This window comes from Haliaeetus leucocephalus, unplaced genomic scaffold, assembly GCF_000737465.1.
Source record: "Haliaeetus leucocephalus isolate CR32 unplaced genomic scaffold, Haliaeetus_leucocephalus-4.0 Scaffold92, whole genome shotgun sequence".
Lineage (NCBI taxonomy): Eukaryota > Metazoa > Chordata > Aves > Accipitriformes > Accipitridae > Haliaeetus > Haliaeetus leucocephalus.
In genome coordinates, this window is record NW_010972528.1 from 12,649,742 (window position 1) to 12,670,408 (window position 20,667).

Genomic DNA, 20,667 nt, shown 5'->3' on the forward strand with positions numbered 1-20,667 from the left:
TTTTGTTGATATAGAAGTCCTCAAAGCCTGCCAACTTTACACTACTGTTTTAAAAAGCATCACTGTCCGTTCACATAGATGCATTAATATTAATGTAAAGATACATTACGGTAGGAGATTCACTCCTGTCTGAGAAGGAAAACGCACCATTCTGTGGAAGTCAGCTTAGTTCTGGTCTAACTATCCTCAAAAAGTCCCACTCCACAAAATTATACTACTGTAATTTTCTATATAGACCATGTCCTATTCCAGTATCTTACCTCCTTCTACAGGAATACCTAGGCCAGTATAAAATAGCATTATACTGGTGTTTACAGTAGAAAGCTTTAACAAGATATCAAAATCAAAATGAACTGTTATCTGACAGTATGCCTTAGCAGCATTTCTTAGAGCTGCAAGCACACAGGTGGACTTCTCCCTAGACATGGGCTACAGGATGAACAGTTGTACAATGGGACGTTTCCCGAATTCCTATTGTTTGCTTTGTCTGTGTAATTAAAACAATATAGTGGTGGGCTTAAACAAGCTTGTAAATAGGAGTAAGCTCACCTGAAAGCAGGGCTTTGTATGAATTTGCCTTTCTGAACCGCTGTCTTCCTTAAGCCAAATTGCCAGTTAAGTTGCATTTCATTGGCTGATCAATGGCTATCATGAATAAATTCATATTCTGAACCCACTGTTTAAAAGGCAGATGCTAGTATCATGCAAATTCTTGGCACACTGTTGACATTCACAACTTAGAGACTGAACAATCAAAGAAATGAAATCAGCCTTCACTCTCAGACACATTAGTCAGAAGTGAAAGTTCATGCCATAAGATGCCAAATAACTTCCCTGTTAATAAAGTCAGGACATGAGTATCAGTGCTATCAAATATATGCTTTTTATGACAAGTAAATGCATTTCTTCCTAACTTGGAAAAACAGCCTACAGGATTACAGTGAGAGCTTGGTCTCCATGTCCATTCAAGCTATGGATTCTCTGAAGAGAACAGAGCAAGCAGAACGTCAGCTGCTATTAACTGTGATAATTGGGGGTTTTAATGCTTTCTTTTCCCAAAGAGAACAGAAAAGACCAAACAATGAAGTCAAACAAGCAGCAGTATCTTTTATGTGCATTTAACCTAGTTTGATTTCTGATTCAATACCTAAAGATGACAAGCTCTGTATTCCATTACAAACCCTCAGTCGTCTAAATGCCCACATCCAGAAAGATACTCTCACATATAAACAGGAAAAATAAAAACCGAGGTCTAGTGGTGGAAAGAAACAAAGGGATATTTATTAGAAACTAAGAAGGCTTCAAGAACCCTCTTAAAAAAGTGGGCTGTATCAGCCAGACATTACATCCACCTGTGCACAGACAGATGAGGAAGTTGTGTACAAACCACACTTCTTGCTCCCCTGGCTTATCATGGCATGTCAGGTTGCTGCAATCAGTCTCTGACCTCACCAAAGAGTAAACATACTGGCATGGAGACAAAAAAAAAAAAAAAAAAGGCCTATGGGTTGAGAAATTTCTCTAGGACTCCCACCTTCATCTCTGTAGCTGCAGAGACAGTGACTATGATGTTCTGCTTCAGGAGTAAGAGTTAAAAATAGGATGATTAAATTGAGGCATCCTCTAGGCTTCAGGAAAAAAAATGCAGAATTTCTTTCTTGGCCCAGAGTTAGAGCTTAGGACAGTAAGAGTCAAGTTCCTGACTTCTTTCAGAACTTTTCCATGAAAAAACTGCTGAGTAAGAGCTAAGCATGTGAGAGTTAGTCCTAAGGTTCTTTCAAAACATTTCACTGGGTTGGTCTGAAATACCTTGAAACTGCATAGTGAAAACATGCATTCCACAGCCAGTATGAAGTAAAAAATGAATGTCAAGCCTGCCAATGTCAACACTGTAAGTTTTTCCCATGCTACTAGTTTGTAATTACAATGAAATTCATACAAAGGTAACAATCTCACTAAAACATTTAAACCCATACCTTGTGGTCTAATGGTCTGAGTTATTACCACTGGCATCCTAATCTGGGTAGTCTGGCAAGCAGGGTTTCGTTTCACAGTTTGAGCAGATGTTGACTGGATAATCTGCTATTATTAAAAAAAAGTATACTTATATTATACTCTTTATACACAAACACACACAACGTAAATATACTAATACCTGTAATTACTAATATAAGCACGTGGATCTCTAAAAGCACAACCAGCTAGTGACAAAAGTCATAGTCATGTAATGCATGTGGTTGTGTGTGTGTGTATATACCTATTTTGCCATTATGCCTTAAAAAAACCAAATAATATTCGACACAAATGTCATATGTCACAACCTTCATCAAAAATATATTTCAAAGGAGTAAGACAAACATTAAAGTTTAGACTTTTGTCTTCAGAAATTTTACTAGGAAGAAAAGCATTTTTGTAGAAGAAAATGCTGCAATAATTTTAGTGGTATCCACCTACAACCGTTAGGCCATTCACTATATATCTATGCTTTTTAAAGAAAATATATACTAAAAGTAAATTCTAAAATATTATGGGTTCCAAAGTCAGATATACACAAGAAAGAAAAAAAAATGGTTTGTGCTGATCATATACTAGTCATTTTTTAAATGTTAACTGGATATTCTCAAGGTTTCACTCACTACTAAGCCAAGTTCTGAAGTCCCTACCCAAAACTGAAACTGGGTTAGAAACTTAGAATTTGACCCATAAACAAACTGAAAAGAAAAAACCTGCAAGGGTCATGTCTAAGCAACAGCAAAACATATGTTCATAAAATCAGGGACAAGGTAGGCACAGATGTAATAAACAGAAGATTCAAAAAGACGTGTGGATGCTGTAGATGTAATGAACAGAAGATTCAAAAGGACGTGTGGATGCTGCAGAGCTGGAAAAAAAAATCCATGAACTTTGAAAACAAAACACAGGCAAATAGCTGCGAATAAGATTACAACCACAACTCAGGCGTGACAACTTCAGAAGTCATGCTCTTCGCAGTCACAACTATGTTACTCCCATTGCATGTGTCTGCTGTTTCTGAATTACACATCTCAGTCTCACAACCACAGGTATTCCCTCCTAGAAGACAAGACGCCACACTACACACCGCTACATGAAGCGAACAGGAACCACTGCATCTTTATTCAGCACCAGTCAGCATTATTCTTACAAAGTGCATCTAAAACCTTATTATTTAGCTGAATCATGAATAGCCAAACCTCTGACTTCAAAGTACGCTATGGAGAAAAAGAAAGGAGAAACAGTATTTTCAAACGAGACATAAAAGTAGAGAATGAAGAGGCTTGGAACAAATAGGAAATTGTTCCATCAGCAGGAACCAGGGCTCCCAAATCGGAAGGAAGAAAGGTGAAAACTACAAACAAGAAAAGACTAGTGAGGGAACAAGACCTGTAATGTAGTCTGGAGAAAAAAAAACAAAAACAAATAGGGCCATTTTGAAATTACGAAATTGCATTCTGTACATCCTAAAATATTAAAAGTTGGAAAGTCGTAATAAACCTGTGGATGTAGAAGTAATAGCAATAGCTACCTTGCAGAAAGAGAAAAGGGATAAAAAGATTAAGGATTCAGCTTCAACTGTGGACACTGAAGGAAAATGGAGGATTTGTATTAAGCACAGAAATGGAGCAAATGGATGTAAATTTACTTGGTCAAGACAGGCAGTGAGTAAACAGTGACACTCAGAGGGAGGAGAATAAAGTAGCTACCGTGCTTAAAAACAGGAAAGAAATCGAGGTGATAAATGAAAATGAGGGATAAAGTTGAATTTGACTGCATTTTGATGAACGGGAAACATGTACAAGTCTATTTTAATAAGTAAGAAGACAGAATAGCCTGCAGGAAGAAAAAAAAAAAAAAAGACTATATTGGTATGAAAAAGGAGGAGACTGTTGCCACTTTTACAATAATTTATTGGATGAGTTTTCAGAGAATAGTGAAGAAAAGCAGCCATACCTTAACTGGCCAGAAGCCAGGCCAAAAAGGAGATGTGTGTGACCTGTGGATAGAATTACTATCTGGTATTACAGTAATTGTCTGCAATTAGATTTTTTTCTCTGTGAAGCAAGCAACTTCTACAGTTCAGAACCAAGTTCTGTTTCACCTGATTAGTATTTTCACATGAATACCCTAAAAAATGAGCCACTAACACCATTAAAGATAGGACAATATTTAACCATTTGAGATGACATAAATCATTGCAATGTTTTCTTTATTACCAAATACATTCAAAAAATGTCCTTTTAACAAGTACTGTACTAGGACGTCAATGCACGTAAAAGTGCTGAAAGTGTAGAAAATGAATGAGAAATAAATTTTTCCAACGGGCACAGATCAAAATCATCACCTTAAATTCCATACAGAAACGAATCAGCAACAGTACATACTCTCTAAAAGGAACAACTGCACCTTAACAAAGAGCAACATTTTACACTAACTTAAATTCCAGTTTCTATACAGTTTTAAGATGCATTTCAACACAGATGTCATCTTCAGATCCAAAAGTGATTAAGGAATGAACATTAGGAATTTGTTTCTGAAACAGAATGCGTAACCTTATTTGCAGGCAAACAAGGGACATAGTAAAAACTGATGAATCAGAGGTAATTGACACTGCATTAAAATTTATAAACAATCTAAACCACTCTTCATCAGCTAAAATACTTCAAACTGTTCTAATCTTCTTGCCTATTTTCCCAACAGCATAAACATTACTATTATGTCCTTAACTTGGCCTGAAAAGTTTAGACAATGAACAAGGTACTAGCAAGATAGTCTGGAAGATGGTTAACTTAACCAAATTATTTCATATTTCTCACAGCCTAAAAATACACACAATGAGTGTACCCCGTCTAATGTTACCTATTCATATGCTGAATAGATGCTGAATCCCAAATGGTCAGTTCATAAGCACCAATTTACTAACCCAGACTGACATAGAAGATACAGAAGTGGATGTTTTGGTATACTGAGGTTATCAGAGACATTACTTCAGCCTTGAGAAAAGGGGAGATCTTATTGCTGTCTGCAGCCACCTACTGGGAAGATGTAGAGAAGATAGAGCCAGACTCTCTCAGAGGTGCAGAGCAGAAGGATGTGACACAATGGGCACAAGCTGGAATATGGGAAATTTCAATTTAATATAAGGAAAAAAAAAAATTTACCGTGAGGGTGGGCAAGCACTGGAACAGGTTGCCCTGAGAGGCTGTGTCATCTCGTCTTCAAGATACTCAAAACATGACTGGTCAAGGCCCTGGACAACATGCTAACCTATTAGCAGGTGGTTGGACTAGACACCTCCAGAAATCCTTTCGAACCGTTTACCACTACATCCATATTCATAGCATCAATCATCTTATAAAAGTGCTGTCAGAAAAGGTAAACAAGACAGAATATAAAAGTCTTCAAAGTGTACAGAAACTGTTCGTAATTCCATCTCCACTAAAAAGAAGGGAAGCCATTTTCATTATTTCCACCACTGAAGACAGCAAGCACAACAGCAGAACAGTAACAACAAAGGCACAGAAAATAGAAAAGATTTCATGTGATTTAGCCATTGCCAGGATTTGATGAGGAGTTTGGAAAATAGCAAAATTACCAAATAACATTATGATCAAGACAGCACCAACACAGCAAGTACTGTCATATACCAGCTTATTCCTCTTCAATTTATCAAAGTTGAAGAATCGTCTCCTAGGCTGCTGCACTTTGAAGCTCTTAAAGTAACACACTGAAGCAGGAAAGTCATGGTACTGCTTCTCCGAGTACAATACATCAGAAGTTACCTAAATTTTTTTTCTATAAAATAACATTTTTCTGCAAAACAAGATGCACTTTTCTCACAATAGAAAGTATTCTCCCGCTTTTTTTATTTCATCTTTCCACTTCTCCCCTTAACCGTCATCTTTCCACTCCACTAGTAACGCTCACTTAGGTTCACCATTTGTATATTCCTCCAGACAAGTTCCTTCTCTCACTTTCCAAATGCTTCATACTACTCTGTCCATTTCTAAAATTCACTTTATTTTCACATATGTAAAAAGGGATGTTTATACAAAGATGCTTACACAAAACAAGCAGACTTACGAAGATGAAAAAAGGGTACTTAACAGTCACACTACTGATAACCAGAATAACAAAGTGGTGACAGCTGAAATACTCATTTTTCTTGAGGCCCTTCTTCAAAAAGCTTAGATTCAATGACTATGAGAAAAAAGTAATAGTTATCTCTGGTCCTAATCTCAAGCCAAAAGGTGATGATCATACCATGACAGGTGTGAATCTTCTACCGTATATGTTATTGCAGGACAAAGAACAAATTACAGATGTCAACACAGACCAATAATTAACAACACAAATGACCAACAAATACAGACTGAGAAAGAATTCAGCCAAAGCACATAAAATGTATAAAAGTAGAAAGACTGCTAACTTCCATTCTCTTTGTCTTACCTGAACAGGAGATACTGAATAAAAATGAAAGCTACTACCTACAAACCATTGAAAGGAAAAGTCCTTGAGGACAATTAAATTAGAACTCACTGCTGAAGTTTTTCAGGACAAAGATTTTGCAAGTCTCAATAATCTAGATGCTCCTTTACCAATGCAGATGCATGGGGTCCCAACAACATGCTTCCCCTTACTTGACAAGGGCTGCAAAATCAGTCTGACTCAATTTACGTAAATCACACTTTGCAACAAAAGCATCTGATCCAAAAGCTTAAGCATATCAAATAAAGCAATAAAAACAAAAGCATAGGAAACAGAAGCTTCTGCAAAGAATGGAAAATAAAAATAAATTTGGAAAATATATCCTTTACCAAGCATTTTTTCTCTCAATTAAGTTTAAAAAAAAAGTATTGTGGAAGGAAGAAACAAGCCACTTGTACATGTACAAAATTCAAAATGGCTATGGTCTGATATGACATTTATCTTCACTCATGAGTAAACACTTGCTAACTCACTTGTGGCTATGCCACTTGTGATTTATCAGTCTACTCACTCCTGAAGATAAATGTCATATCAAACCTCAGCTATCATGTAATCTGGCAGCATTAACTTACAATGTTCATGCTCTTATGGGCCTAGAATTCATATTTACCATTGTTTACCATGCTGTAATAGTAACAGTTACAATTTTTCAACAGTGCCTTGAAATTTGCATAAGCAATTCTTTTTCCTCCCAAATAAAACAAAGGGACTTTTTTAAAACTCAGCATGTAATTTTTAATGTTAATATGACAACAATATTGTTCCATTGAGTATATGTTTTCAAACAAGCAGTGAAGAAAAATAAAACCAAAAGCCACCAGATCACTTGTCCCACCTGCTCCTCAATTTATTATACAATTCTTCCTACAGTATTTGATCTGGTCTAATTTTGAACGTTTTCAATGATGGCTTTTTCATCACTGCCTTTGGGACCCTGATCTACCATCTAATAATCTGTCTTACTGTAAGGATATCTTGCCTTATATCCTGCCTAAATCCTACTTTGCTTAATTATATCCTGTTATTCATATTTATACTCTCTTAGACTGCTCTAAATAATTCATTGATATACTTTGATGTTTAAACCCTTAAAATATTTGTAAATATTTTTTATGCTCCCCTTTAGCCAGTGTTTGACCAAGTTACTGTTTAGCCAGTTTCTTTTAGTCTTTGCTTTCAAGTCTGTCCTTTAATTGCCATCTTCTGTTACTGGTTTCCAAACAGCATTCATTGACAATATCCTCCTTATATTAAGGTACAGCCCACAAAATTCTGAAAGTAAAGTCCATGATAACTCAGAAAACTACTAGGCTGTATTTCAAATAGGCATACAATTTGTCAAGTATAGGCTTTGTTCCTGTTAATAGATCCCAGACATCTACTGCTCAACAGCTATTTTTATTAAAATTTTATTGCACACCAAATTCCAAGTCACTGACTAGATCTTTCTTAGTTCATTAATAGAAACTACTCTTTTTATCCAAATAGCTGTCTTTTACTCTTCCATTTCTAAGTTGCCTTGCACACAGGACAAAAAGAAAATGATTTCCTGTGAGTCACTAAAATGTGTACAAATTACCATCATTCAGCAACGGAAAACTGATGCCAGAAAAAGCTTCAGTAGGGAACTAAAAAGCAAAGAAGAACATCCCCATATAACATAATGCTTATTCTGCTGTTGTATCTTGTTTCCAACTTCCATTACTCTGTCTGATCTTGTGGGAGCCTCCAACCACTATGACAGTTCCTGGAAAAGTGTTAGTAAATGTTTCAGCAAATACTATCCTAATGTAAGTTAGAAGATGGAGAAATCTCCCCTCTGGACACTGTGCACAATCTACTGCTGCAACAATGGTCCAGATATATTTCTATACATCTTTCCTAATCCTAGACCTGCACAAATCTTTATATTGCTTTGCATATAATTAATTTTTTTTCATTAAGATGGATCACTTCAAATTTCTTACTGTTTCTTTATCATTTAAATTTAATAATTGGCTTCAACCTCCAGGAATACTTTCTCCTTACAATGCAGTGTCAACACAATATATAAAGTGCTGATCGATCTCCATTACTCATCAATCTGCTTACAACTTCAACACATTTAATAAAGAATGTCTCTCTTATTCATAGAAATTTTATCTGCTGTAACACCCAGAACAAGACAGGTAATGTCTGCATATATAAGGCTATATAGAGCTCCTGCACCCCAAGAATGACATTTAGACAAACTTTGAACGTTGCACTTAGAACAATTAAAAAAATTGATTGCTGGCTTATCTCATTAGTGTCTCATCAATAAAATATTAGCCTAAGATTACTCCCCTTTTCCCTAGCTAAAAGTAGTTACCAGTACTAACAGCACTATCTAGCTCTTTAGCACACAGCTTTTTCATAGTTTTGGAATATGATTGCAATACTTTACAGAACAGATAGTCTCCTCCATCTCCACTAACACTATACATTTTAATGCTGAAGTCTCCTTTGCACAAGCTATATTGCATGCTGAACAGCATACACAGAATTCCCATGTTGCAAGACACCTCAATATAACTGGAAGAAGCACCACCACATCTGACCCCTTTGTAAAACAGAAAAGTCAAAAGAAAGGAACAGCTAACAGATTCTCCACATTTTAAAAGAAACAAGACTACTGTAAACTGGCTGCTATGAAAGGATCTATATTCCAAAACAGGCTTGCCCTTCCGCAGCTGGACAGTTTGCAAAGCCAGCTGGAACTCTCTCCAGTGAGCTTCAGGCTTGGAAAATCTGGAGCTCAGCCAGTTTCCTCCATCAGTGCTGGCTACCCTCAGGCAAGCCAGCTGTAATCTTGCTCTTCCGGACAAGTCCCAGGCAAGATGGCCAGCAGCTCTTCGCTGCGCTCTGATTTTGGGGAGCACTAAGAAGTGTGAAGAGTGTGATCACTGTGACCACAAAAAAGCCAATACTTATGAACAATTACTAATGGGATATGGAGATGCTGCTGGGTTATCTGTTTGGCGCCTGAGTTGATGGTTGTTGTGGTATGTAAGATTTTTTTCATCCAGTAACTCTGTCTGATGCTGCTTTTGTCTGTACAGAACTAATGTGAGCGCCATTAAGAAGTGGGTGGTTAATGTAATGTGTGGTTCTATTAACTAATAACTGATAGATTGAAAGCAAATACAGAAAGTCAGTTTTGTGATAAGCCAATAAATTATAATTTTTAATGTATTCACTTCTCTAAATATTTTCTAGAAAATTTTAGAAAATTCTAGAAAACATAATTTTGCTCTGCATAGTTTGCTACCTTTGAAAATGTTGTGGTCATTTCATGTATCCAGCAAGATGAAAATCCAGTCCTAGACCTATGACTTCCTTACAGACAGAAAACAATTTCTTTAGCCCATCAAATCAATCTCCACGATATATTACTTTAGCAGTTTTCAGCTCCCTCATATTGCATAGGTACGTTGCAGAAGATGACAGCAACTCTTCACATTGTTAATCTCTATTCATGTTAACATCACAATTGCTTGCTTTGAGTACGCAGTGACATGTGAGAAAGACACACAGAAGGTGTCTCTCCCATAAATTTGGCTTTATCCCATTCTGAAAATACTCCACAAGAACTATAATCATAAGAGTAAGAACTCCTGTGGACTTACTGACACATTTTTGCTCTACATCAGTGTTTCTCAAAAGGTGGGGTGCAACCTGCCTAGTGGGCACAGGAGTGTTTAAAGTGGGTTGCAAAACACTGGAAAAAGTTGTGTTACCTGGCAGTAGTATAGTCCTAAGACTGTGGTATGAGATAAGGCTAGACTTACTAGCCATGAACGTTTACACTTGTCAAGAACCTGTCAGGGGCTGTCAGAAATTTGCTTTCCCCAGGACAGGGAGTAATTTTTACACCTACTGCCTGTATTTACAACTAGTTCCTGCTCCCCTACCTTGAAGAACCAAACTTATTGTAAATTCAGTCTTAGGAAACGTGGACAAATCAGAAAAAAAGTCACAAGAAGTCTGAGGAACACTTTTCTAACTAATACAACAGTCCAGAAGAGGTGGGGAGAACCTACTTTAGAAAAAGAAAGAATGAAGCGGCTGAACAGAAAGCAGACGAATTAAGGCACAAAATATCCAAATGTCTTGTGTGTATTACAAAAGCCAGAGTCAGAAGTTTTAGCATCTAAGATGGTCTTACACATTAAAACTATGCTCACTAAAAGATGGTGAAATTATACTAATTTAATTTTAAAGTCAGTAATTTAACTGCTAGACAGCATCTGTAAGGTTCAAAAGACATGGCTTTGATGGCTCAGACATTTTCAGATTGTGCACTGCTACTTTTAAATTAAAGCAGAAGAAATATTTTCTCTCCACACACCCTACAAATTATTTATAACCATTATAGAGCCTATAAACTCAAGGGTAGATCACTGTAAGGTTTTACATTACCATATGTGCATTTCTGAATCTTGATAATATAAATTTTTTACCAACTTGATACACCTTCTGGAACTTGTCAATTTGATTTTGAAACCTAAGTCAAGTACTTTACTCATACCTACACAGAAAGCACAGACAAAGAAAACTCTTAGATCTTTCCTTGAAGGATGACAATGCCTGTATAAACTCAAGGCCTTGTAAAAATTCTAAATGTATTTTAATTGCAACTGTAAACACACATGCAAGATCCTATATAACAACGTGATAAATTCACCACACTCAGTGAGTAACTGACTGTATAGTTGCCTTACTGATAGTGCCTTTGAAATTAATGAGTCTAAGTACATAATACTCCAATATGCACAACAACGATGTATTTCAGTAAATAAAGTATGGCACTATTTCTAAACAAAACATGCTGGTACAGTACAGCTATTCTTCTACAAGATTTTATAACTATGTGTAGAAGAGTTTAAAATGAGACACAGTTAATTTTAATGCAGACTAATCTAAGCAAAGCAGCATACCTAATGACATACTAAAAATTATACTCTTGCCTTTAAGTCTTGAAAAGCTTTCTGTTCTACATTTGTAATTAACTCAAATTCCACTGTGCTCATATAATGATCACTGCATTCCAGACAAAAAGGCCAAGAGTGTACTTTCTTAAATTTAAGCTATAAAGTTATTTAAACTAATGGTTGAACATACATGTGAACTGCCATAAAATGAGGTACTACTATGTATCACAGAATATGATACAAACAAACAAAAAAGTATTTTCCCAAACAAGCTGTAATAAAAATAACATTGAAAACTGCTATTCAGCATGTTAAGAAATTCTCTTTTATACTACAGTACCTACCAGTTGAGAACTCTGATTTGACTGTACCACCTTAACCTGAGGAGGCTGCACTGTATTTGATACAGAGACTGTGCAAATGTTGTTTGGTTGCCTTATTCCTATTGTCTGCGTTGTGACAACAGAGGAAATGCTTCCAGAGGCAGATTGAGGTATAACTTGTGATAGCTTGGTTTGTTGAAGTGACTGCTGAGACGGCTGTCCTTGCAAAACTGAATGTTGACTATTCAGTAAAGATTGTCTCAATGCAGGTAGACTTTTCTAAAAACAGAAGAAAGTTTATGAAATATCAAATTTAGCAGGTTGACAAAAAATATTCTGTAAACATATTAAAAGAATGCAGCTTTCTTTCCAACTTTACTATCTGCCTATTCATTAAAACGAAGAAAGATTGAACATATTTTCTAAGAGGGAAGGCTCAGTTTACATTTTTAATATGCTTTCAATTTGGATTTAGCAACCGTGTAGATTTTGATGTGCCCTAATTCCACTGTAGCAGTAAAATAAAAACTCCCCTTTCTCAAGACTATCTAGAACTTGTAGCTTAGGTCTTTGGAAGGGCAAAACATGGAAATAGAAAAGGCAGAACCGTAGGAACAACCCTATTCCCATTGCATGCTAGAAGTAGTAAGCTGCACCAATTTACTTCTCCTGACATGCCTCCAGTACCTAGAACAAGATGATTTAACTCTTGATGCCCTACAGCAATAGCTGTTTACTGTATTATTACTGATCTAATGTATTCTGACTGGATTAGAAAAGTGTACTATTTTATGCTTCATGTTCAGACCAGTTGAACCAAAAAATATAGTTCTAAAAGGCTATACTGTACCTTCACGAATAAACTTTTTACTTTTTAAGTGGTAGTAGCATTCTTTTGAAGTGCTCCCCCCAGGCAGCTGTAGAATGCAACAGTGTTTAGCCCGAGCTACAGTTCTTTCTAAACTTCGAATATTTATTTAAAAACTTAATGGCTGTTGCCGAGAAAGGACTTCAAAGAAAGGAAACAAGTTAAAACTTATCATGATGCTAGAAGTGACTGCACTGTAAGAGCAGGAAAAGGCATAAATAAGGGTTAATGATAACTTGAAAAAACAGAAGCAGAGGGAAAGAATTCTGAAGAAAAGTTGAAGGGAGAGAAGAAAGAGAAGAAATCTGCCCTAAACTGAGAAGTTTTGGACTAGAAGAAAAATGCTTTTAAAATTATAGTTGTGGTTTTGTTGGGGCATGATTAAACACGCTTTGTATGTGTGTATATAATCTTGCATATGGAAGCTATTGTAGCTAATGTACAAGAACCAACTAAAAGTTAAATTTACCCCCACGTATACTAACTTAGGACCCAACAATAAATCCATTTGGTATCACATGGGAACTTCTATTATAGATTAGTTCCCGATTACAAGCAGGATCAGCTAATCAATTATTTCAACAGTATTATCCAGTTTAGTTTTTCGTAATCGCCATGACACATGCATTGAAAGTTATCGATGACTCAAATGTAGATTACAAAACCAATATGGAAAAAGCTTATTAAATTACTTGAAGCATTCTATAGAAATAACTTGTGACTCTTCCAAACGTGAATGCTGTACATCTTCACAAAAAATGACCTACTACCATAGAAAAGTATATGCATTATAACAGTAAAGAATCACTACAGAATAGACAATGGATGATTTCCAAACTAGGGAGTAACTGTTTTTTTATAAAAATCTAATAACTACCATGTTCTGGATCAGGGCTACTCAAGCAGCAAACTCCAGATCAGCTCTGGACGACAAATTAATTTTTCTTAAACCTAAACCAAGGCCCCGAACACATGAGGTCTCCTTTCTGTAGGAAACCCCTATTTCTTACCATTCTCTCAACCTGTCAGGGAGCAGTCGGCTGCAGCACACAGCCACAGCTCCCAACACAAAAACAGTAAGCAGCACCTGGCTGGCCTGACAGAGATGGAGCCTGCACGCCACTTCCAGTCAAGATTTCAGCAGAAATTGGCAGCACAAAGTAAAAAATTGAGTAGTCCTGCTCTAGACAGGCAAAGCTAATTCCATTTTAAAAGTATATTCGAAAACTTAATAATGCAAATGTTAATACGTCTAAACAATATTCACATTACCTTAAGGAAAGGTACAAGATATGGCTGAGGAGATGATTTGAGTTCCGACTGAAGACGGCCTGTAAATTCTTCTGGATCAATCTTTGCATCCTTCAGGGGGAAGGAAAAAAAGCATCAAAAACTCAATTCAGTTGTTTGGTTGCCTTTTTTCCAGATAATATCCATGTATATATCTCTAGCTAAACAGGCTACCATATCAAGAAGAACTTTCAAAGCTGCAGTCCCTCAACTCCTCTACATCTATCAAATTCTTCTGTCAAGAGCTAATTTATGTAACATGCTACTCAGAATTCAGGGAGTTCCCTTGGGGATGCACAATTTCAGACACAACGAGATCCCACAAACACTCAAATCTTTTTTTGGAATTCCATTCTCTTGCTAACATTTACACAGTGATTTCTCTTTAAAAATATTAATAAAAAACCAGGTTGTTGAAGTAACCTTACATACTATTAAAAAATTTGTCAGCCCTTGTAATCAGAAAACATCTTTACTTAATTCCAAAACAAATCTTGAAGGTTCAATTTAACTTAGTAGAATATTTGTACACATATATAAAAAACTATATATGTAAAGCATATGCATATATAAAAAGTATACATATAAGTATATATATAAAATTTTCACCTATATAAATGTATGTATGTGTATATAGTCACAAACTATACACTTACAAATATATGAAATATATATTCAGTAGTTTACTTAATAGTTAATACAGGACAACTCTATAACCCAGGTGTATTTTATCATACTTCTAAAGTACCATTAGTTACAATCCCAGGTTGTAGTAAGAATATTCATAAGCTTTCCTGGACTGATACAGAACAAGAACAAAACCAAAACAACCAAAACAACCTTCAATAAAAATGTTTTATATATGTGTCTCAACATTTTGTTTGAAATATTGTAAGTAGTTATCTTTACTTAGTTAATCTTTCTTAGTTTTCAAAAGTTAAAACAAGTTTTTACTGGAACCACAGAATATTATTGTTGAATAGCTTATACTTGAAAGGCTTGTATAAAATACACAGGTTTCTCTGTCAATGAATTCAAAGAAATATGTATCAATTCTGTTAAATCCATTTGTCCAGCTCCACAGTAACATCTGTCTGCAACTCATTTACACAATTCACCGAAACACCTATTGCACTGGAAACTACAGTAAGTCAAGACTTTTTCTGGGCACAAGGACTGTAGCTGAAACACAACTTTGCCTCTTCAAATCCACTTGCAGTTAAGGCTTGATGCAGGGGCATCTGTCTGCAGAACTGCTTGGACTCAGCAGCTTAGCAAAATACTTTTCCTTCAGTCCTAGAAACTCTAAATCACATTGTGGAGGCATATATCTACATTCATTCTGTGGTTAAAACTTTTAACAGCTTCTTAGTGTTTCAGAAATGACTATGGTTTGGAAGAACAGAAACTTAATGAATCCTCAAGAAAAAATTCTGTATTTTACTGTTTTTCTAAATAAATGACTGAAATATTGTCCATCAAAACAAGAGTGGTTTTGACAAATGCATACTAAATACTTTGTTGCATCTCCCCTTTCAGCAACTAAGGGAAAGCCTACCTTTAACAGATTTTTGAAGATATGTAATGTACAGTATATTTGCATTTTGGTGTAGCCCAACTCCTTTCACTTTCATTACAGCAAAAAAAATTAAGACCAAAGCAATAGCTTTCAGCATACATAAACAACAAGCTTAATAGATAACTGACAAAATGAAAGATAACTAAATATTTACCAACAAATCTTGAACCAGAGCTTTCACATTACGAGATGTTTCTGGAGATGGTGAATTATGAGAAGCAAGTTTTATAAGGGTAGCTAAAAAGTTTTTGCATTTTTTCACGTTCTCTTGCATTTCCTGCAAAAGCCAAAGAAAACAAATATCAGATCCATGCTGTTTTCCAATCAGGATCCATGTATGCTCTGATCACTAAAGAGGGAAAATGGTGAAATTGTTCTAATTCAGGCAGGACATATTTGAAATACATCTGCAGCTATTTTACTATTACCTGACATTTTCTTCACTTCTTTATGTAACTGAACATCATACCTCACGAATACTAACAAAAAAAAAATAAATCAATGACAGAAATATATTTAATTTTTTACAGTCTGTTTTGATGAAAATAACCTTAAATATGAGAAGTAACAACAATTTGTTGGAGATGCATTCTCCTTTGAGATGCCCAATACACAATGTACAATGTTCCCCAAGCTATCTTATTTTGTTAAATTATTGACTCAGTATGTTTTTGTACAAAGCAGCTACAGCAGTAAAATCAAATTAGAAATAGTCTTCAAACATCATCATATCTAATCTTTTCTTCATCAGTAGAAAAACAGATGCTTTCATTTTTTCAAGCCATCGTTTTTATGTGGTGTAATTACTCTGAGAAACAGAAACGTTACACTTCAGTGTAACCACAATTTTGAGGCCCAGCAGCATGATAATAATGAAGTCCATAGAGTGAAGGCCTGATTGTTCTGTCTACAGAAACAGAATAGTTCTTTCACTACTAACACATACATGGCAAGATGGGGAAAGCTGACCACAAGTGTTCTTGCTCCCTCTCAGAATTTGTATTCTATTTAGTTGAAATGACGGGAAGGGTTTCTTGTTTGTAAAGTATTTGTTCCATCACAGGAACCATGCTTGCGCAAAGAAAAAGTTCTTTCTGCTTCTGAATAGACCTGAGAAGTTCATAAAGTACTAAGAAAACCAAGTATCCAGTATTTTAAAACTTACCAACTTACCTGTGACACAACTGTAGTTCCAGGTACAGGAGAGCTTGGTATGACCTGGGGCTGTGCTGGTACTTGTGCTGTTGTATGAGGTGGAAGTGGCAGCCGAGGCTGACCCTGGTTTTGTGCTGAAGCTTGAGTATGTCCACCAGTAATTACCGCAGGTTGTTGAGAGGCTGATGTTCCAGTTGCTACTGTTGTCTTGAATAAATTTTGAGTGCTCGTTGTAGCTACTGATACCTATTAATATTTTATATTGAAAAAACAGGTAATTATCTTCTTTTATTTCTTGTACTCAAACACAAAGCTCTTGAAAACCTGACAATAAAACGTGTTTCCTTTCAAATACACCCTTACTGACAAAATAAAACCATTGACTTTACTTACTTACCATAACCCTAATTTTGTCACCCTTTACTGAACAGTGAGAGTCCTCATTTAAAGTTCTTTTTATTACAAAATCAAATGTACCACTAAAAAACGCGTTGCTATTATCCAGCCCTTTAAATCACCATGACGATGTAACTTTCGTAACTCAACTTTCTGTAAATTTGGGCCTTAATATAAACAGGTCAATTTCCAATGATCTGTGGTCATGTCATCAGGTTTACAATTATCTAAACCACAGTTACAGTGACAGCTCAGATCGAGATGACACAAATGCACCAACACAGCTTCCCAACCTAATCTGAGCCCAGCAGCAGCATATACGCTTTTGCACCAGCGCACAGCCCTAGCGAACAAAACTGTCCTGAGCCTAGCTGGGCCGCAGGCAAAGACCACGCCGCACACTCCTCAACTTTAGGAAGCTGGAAAGCTTATCAGGCTGCACAGAGCACCACGGATCACCCCCTCATCCATCCGGTTCAGCTCTCACGCTTTATCTGACCTAGTGAGCCACCCTTCCAAGTGCCAAAAAGTCTCAGACAGACACACCAAAGGGGACTGCAGAAGCTAGAGAGCCCATCCAGGCAACAGAACATGCTGAGCAGAAGCTACCAGGACCTCCCAATCCAGCCTGACTGCAGCGCTTTGCTCCGTCTTGGGCACAGACGCAGAACAAGCCGACCCAGGCACCGGCACTGCGATGCCACGGGTGATGTGTGGAGCCTGGGGCACCGGCGACCACACAGCAGAGACCACAGCTTTCCACAGGGGACAAATGTAGTGCACCATGTCCACCACTGAAACAGTGTTTGGGAATCCAGCTGATCTAAGTTTTTTCTTTAAAAAAAAAAAAGCTTAAAACTGAATCTATACTGCCCCCAAATTTTTTATCATCAAGGAAAGAGCAAAAAATAAGATCCAGGCTATCACTCAGCACCTGCGTAACAGTCTGACTATACATTCATTATTAATTTCTGGGATTACGTTTGCGATAAAAGCAAACACGAACATTAAAATTCACTTTCGAAAAAACACATAAATACAAACATCCTTTTCTTCACCCATCTTTTCCTTTTTATATTCTTACTACTTACTGTGGTATGTGAAAGAATAGAGCCTCCTGGCAGAGTTGCAGCAGACGTAGCACTGACAGGTGTAGCAGTTGATTGAACAACTTTGGCTTGCACTGGAAGTCCTAGGCGGACAGTAGATGTGGCTACAGAAGTTGGTTGCTAATAAAGGAAAAACAAGCATTTTATTTTTTTTCCTCCTTCGTAACTTGATCTCCAAGACTTTTTAATAATAGTGATTACATGAATAATCATTACTAATGCTGAAAAAAACCCGCCCAAAACAGTAACATGTTCTTAAATATATATTCACAAATAATGCAAAAATGAACTTTCTTATGTTCAATGATACATTTGCAATATTTCTCCTATAAGCTACTTCTCATACAGCTATATGGAAAAGATTAGAAAAAATAGGATGTGACCTGCAAAAAATTGATGTTACATTAATGTATTAGTTCAACTGTAATATTTACTTGTCAGTATTCGTGAATATTTGAGTTTATAATTGCCAGTAACACATATTGATCCTTTTGATATTTACTGGCCTGTTCTAACGCTTTTTCTTGAAGGAAATTTATATGGAGAGAAAAGTCAGAGAGCAGAAAAATATTTTCAAAGTAATTTCAGATTTAATTATATAGAAACTAACTTGTACAGAAATGAAGTCTAAGCATTTGGAGAATCTCTGTCATAGAACACACACTCTGTAAGCAGACAGCAACTAGAATGTTCAGTGCAGATAAAGGAAAATTACTGACTTAACCGCCTTTCACTCAGTAGCCTGCTCTACAACTCAGTAAATTTGTCTCATGCAGCAAACATATTAATTGTTTTTGCAATTTACTTTATTTGAGAGATTGAAATCTCTTATCATCATATAAAAGGACAAGATTTAGGAATAAAAAAAAGTCTCCAGGAAAGTTGTTATTTAATTCTACAAGAATGTAAACACCATTATGGAAGAAATACATCACACAATATGACAATTATGACAAAAAGAGAACAGCTCATTATTAAAAATGGAGGCCCCACTGGTCTCTTCTAACTTGCAGTTATTAAGATTTGCATTCAAACACATACTTAGAAAAGACAAATTTTCTAAGTGGCTGGAGTAATAAATCATGGACAATATTATTTCTCACAAGATAAAACTAATTTTCCTTGATTTACATTTTAAGTTATATGTCTCTGTAGTTAATATTTTATAAACAATGGCTTATTTTAGATTCTTATATTGTCTATTAAACCTACATAAAATAATTCTTCAAAGAACATCCAGGATACTTAGGAGATCTCCAAAAGGAACAGAGGCCCAGGCAGGCATTCAAAGCCCCAAGCATTCCCTACCAATCAGTCCAGCAACATCATCTACTGGATATCAATCTTCTGTACTTGGGGGGGGGGGAATCTTTCTGACATCTGAACAAATTGGGTTTTTTGTTTGGATAGCTTTCAAGATTTTAAAAATCTTGACTAGGGATGTCTTCCATACTGAGACAGCCTAGAGGCAATAAACACCATCATTATGAACAGGTAGAATTGTCTGGTTTTTTGGAAGAAGGATCTGTGCTGGTTTTGGCTGGGGTAGAGTTCATTTTCTTCACAGTAGCTGGTATGGGGCTATGTTTTGGATTTGTGCTGAACACAGTGTTGATAACACAGGGATGTTTTCGTTACTGCTGAGCAGTGCTTACCCAGAGCCAAGGGCTTTTCTGCTCCTCCCCCCACCCCACCAGCAGGAGGCTGGGGGGGCACAAGGAGTTGGGAGGGGACACAGCCGGGACAGCTGACCCCAACTGACCCAAGAGATATCCCAGACCATATGACGTCATGCTCAGCACAGAAAGCTGGGGGAAGAAGGAGGAAGGGGGGACGTTGGGAGTGATGGCGTTTGTCTTCCCCAGTCCCTGTCAGGCGTGATGGAGCCCTGCTGTCCTGGAGATGGCTGAACACTGCCTGCCCGTGGGAAGTGGGGAATGGATTCCTTGGTTTGCTTTGCTTGTGTGGGCGGCTTTTGCTTTACCTATTAAACTGTCTTTATTTCAACCCATGAGTTAACTCACTTTTACTCTTCTGATTCTTTCCCCCATTCCACCCGGGCAGGGGAGCGAGCAAGCGGCTGTGTGCTGCTTAGTTGCTCGCTGGGGTTAACCACGACAGGATCATATAAGCTTTTTCTGTTTCTGTGTATCTTTTTCATTTGCTTAAACTCAGTGTTTCCAACCTAAAAATATAGCATGCCTGTGATATCTGCCCCCTTTCTTGTCACTAAGTGCTTCCAGAAGTAAGGATTTACAAAGCAAGCAGATAACCAGGCAAACTTCTGGCAGCTACTCAGTTCCGAGAAAGACCTGCAGCCAGAAATCTGCAAATACATAGCTCAGGCTGCTAGCTAGAGCATTTTTCTCAGCTAATAAAAGCCCACAATTCATCACAGGAACATACTTGAAAACAAAACTGCATATAATTAAAATATAAAATTTCAGTATCGTAACAGTGCATTATCCAACTAAGTATGTGTATTCAACTG

General features: G+C 36.6%; 1 protein-coding gene across 1 annotated transcript in view; it reads right to left on the reverse strand.

Moving 5' to 3' along the window:
* Nucleotides 1–20,667, reverse strand: part of LOC104842633 (transcription initiation factor TFIID subunit 4-like) — a 151,435-nt gene that overhangs the window by 113,713 nt on the left and 17,055 nt on the right. The window contains exons 3-8 of the mRNA XM_010585126.1: nt 18,159–18,296; nt 16,690–16,917; nt 15,671–15,793; nt 13,920–14,009; nt 11,801–12,058; nt 1,977–2,082 (exon numbers count right to left, since the gene is read on the reverse strand). Coding sequence (XP_010583428.1) covers nt 1,977–2,082; nt 11,801–12,058; nt 13,920–14,009; nt 15,671–15,793; nt 16,690–16,917; nt 18,159–18,296 — 943 coding nt within the window. The remainder of the gene's footprint in view (nt 1–1,976; nt 2,083–11,800; nt 12,059–13,919; nt 14,010–15,670; nt 15,794–16,689; nt 16,918–18,158; nt 18,297–20,667) is intronic.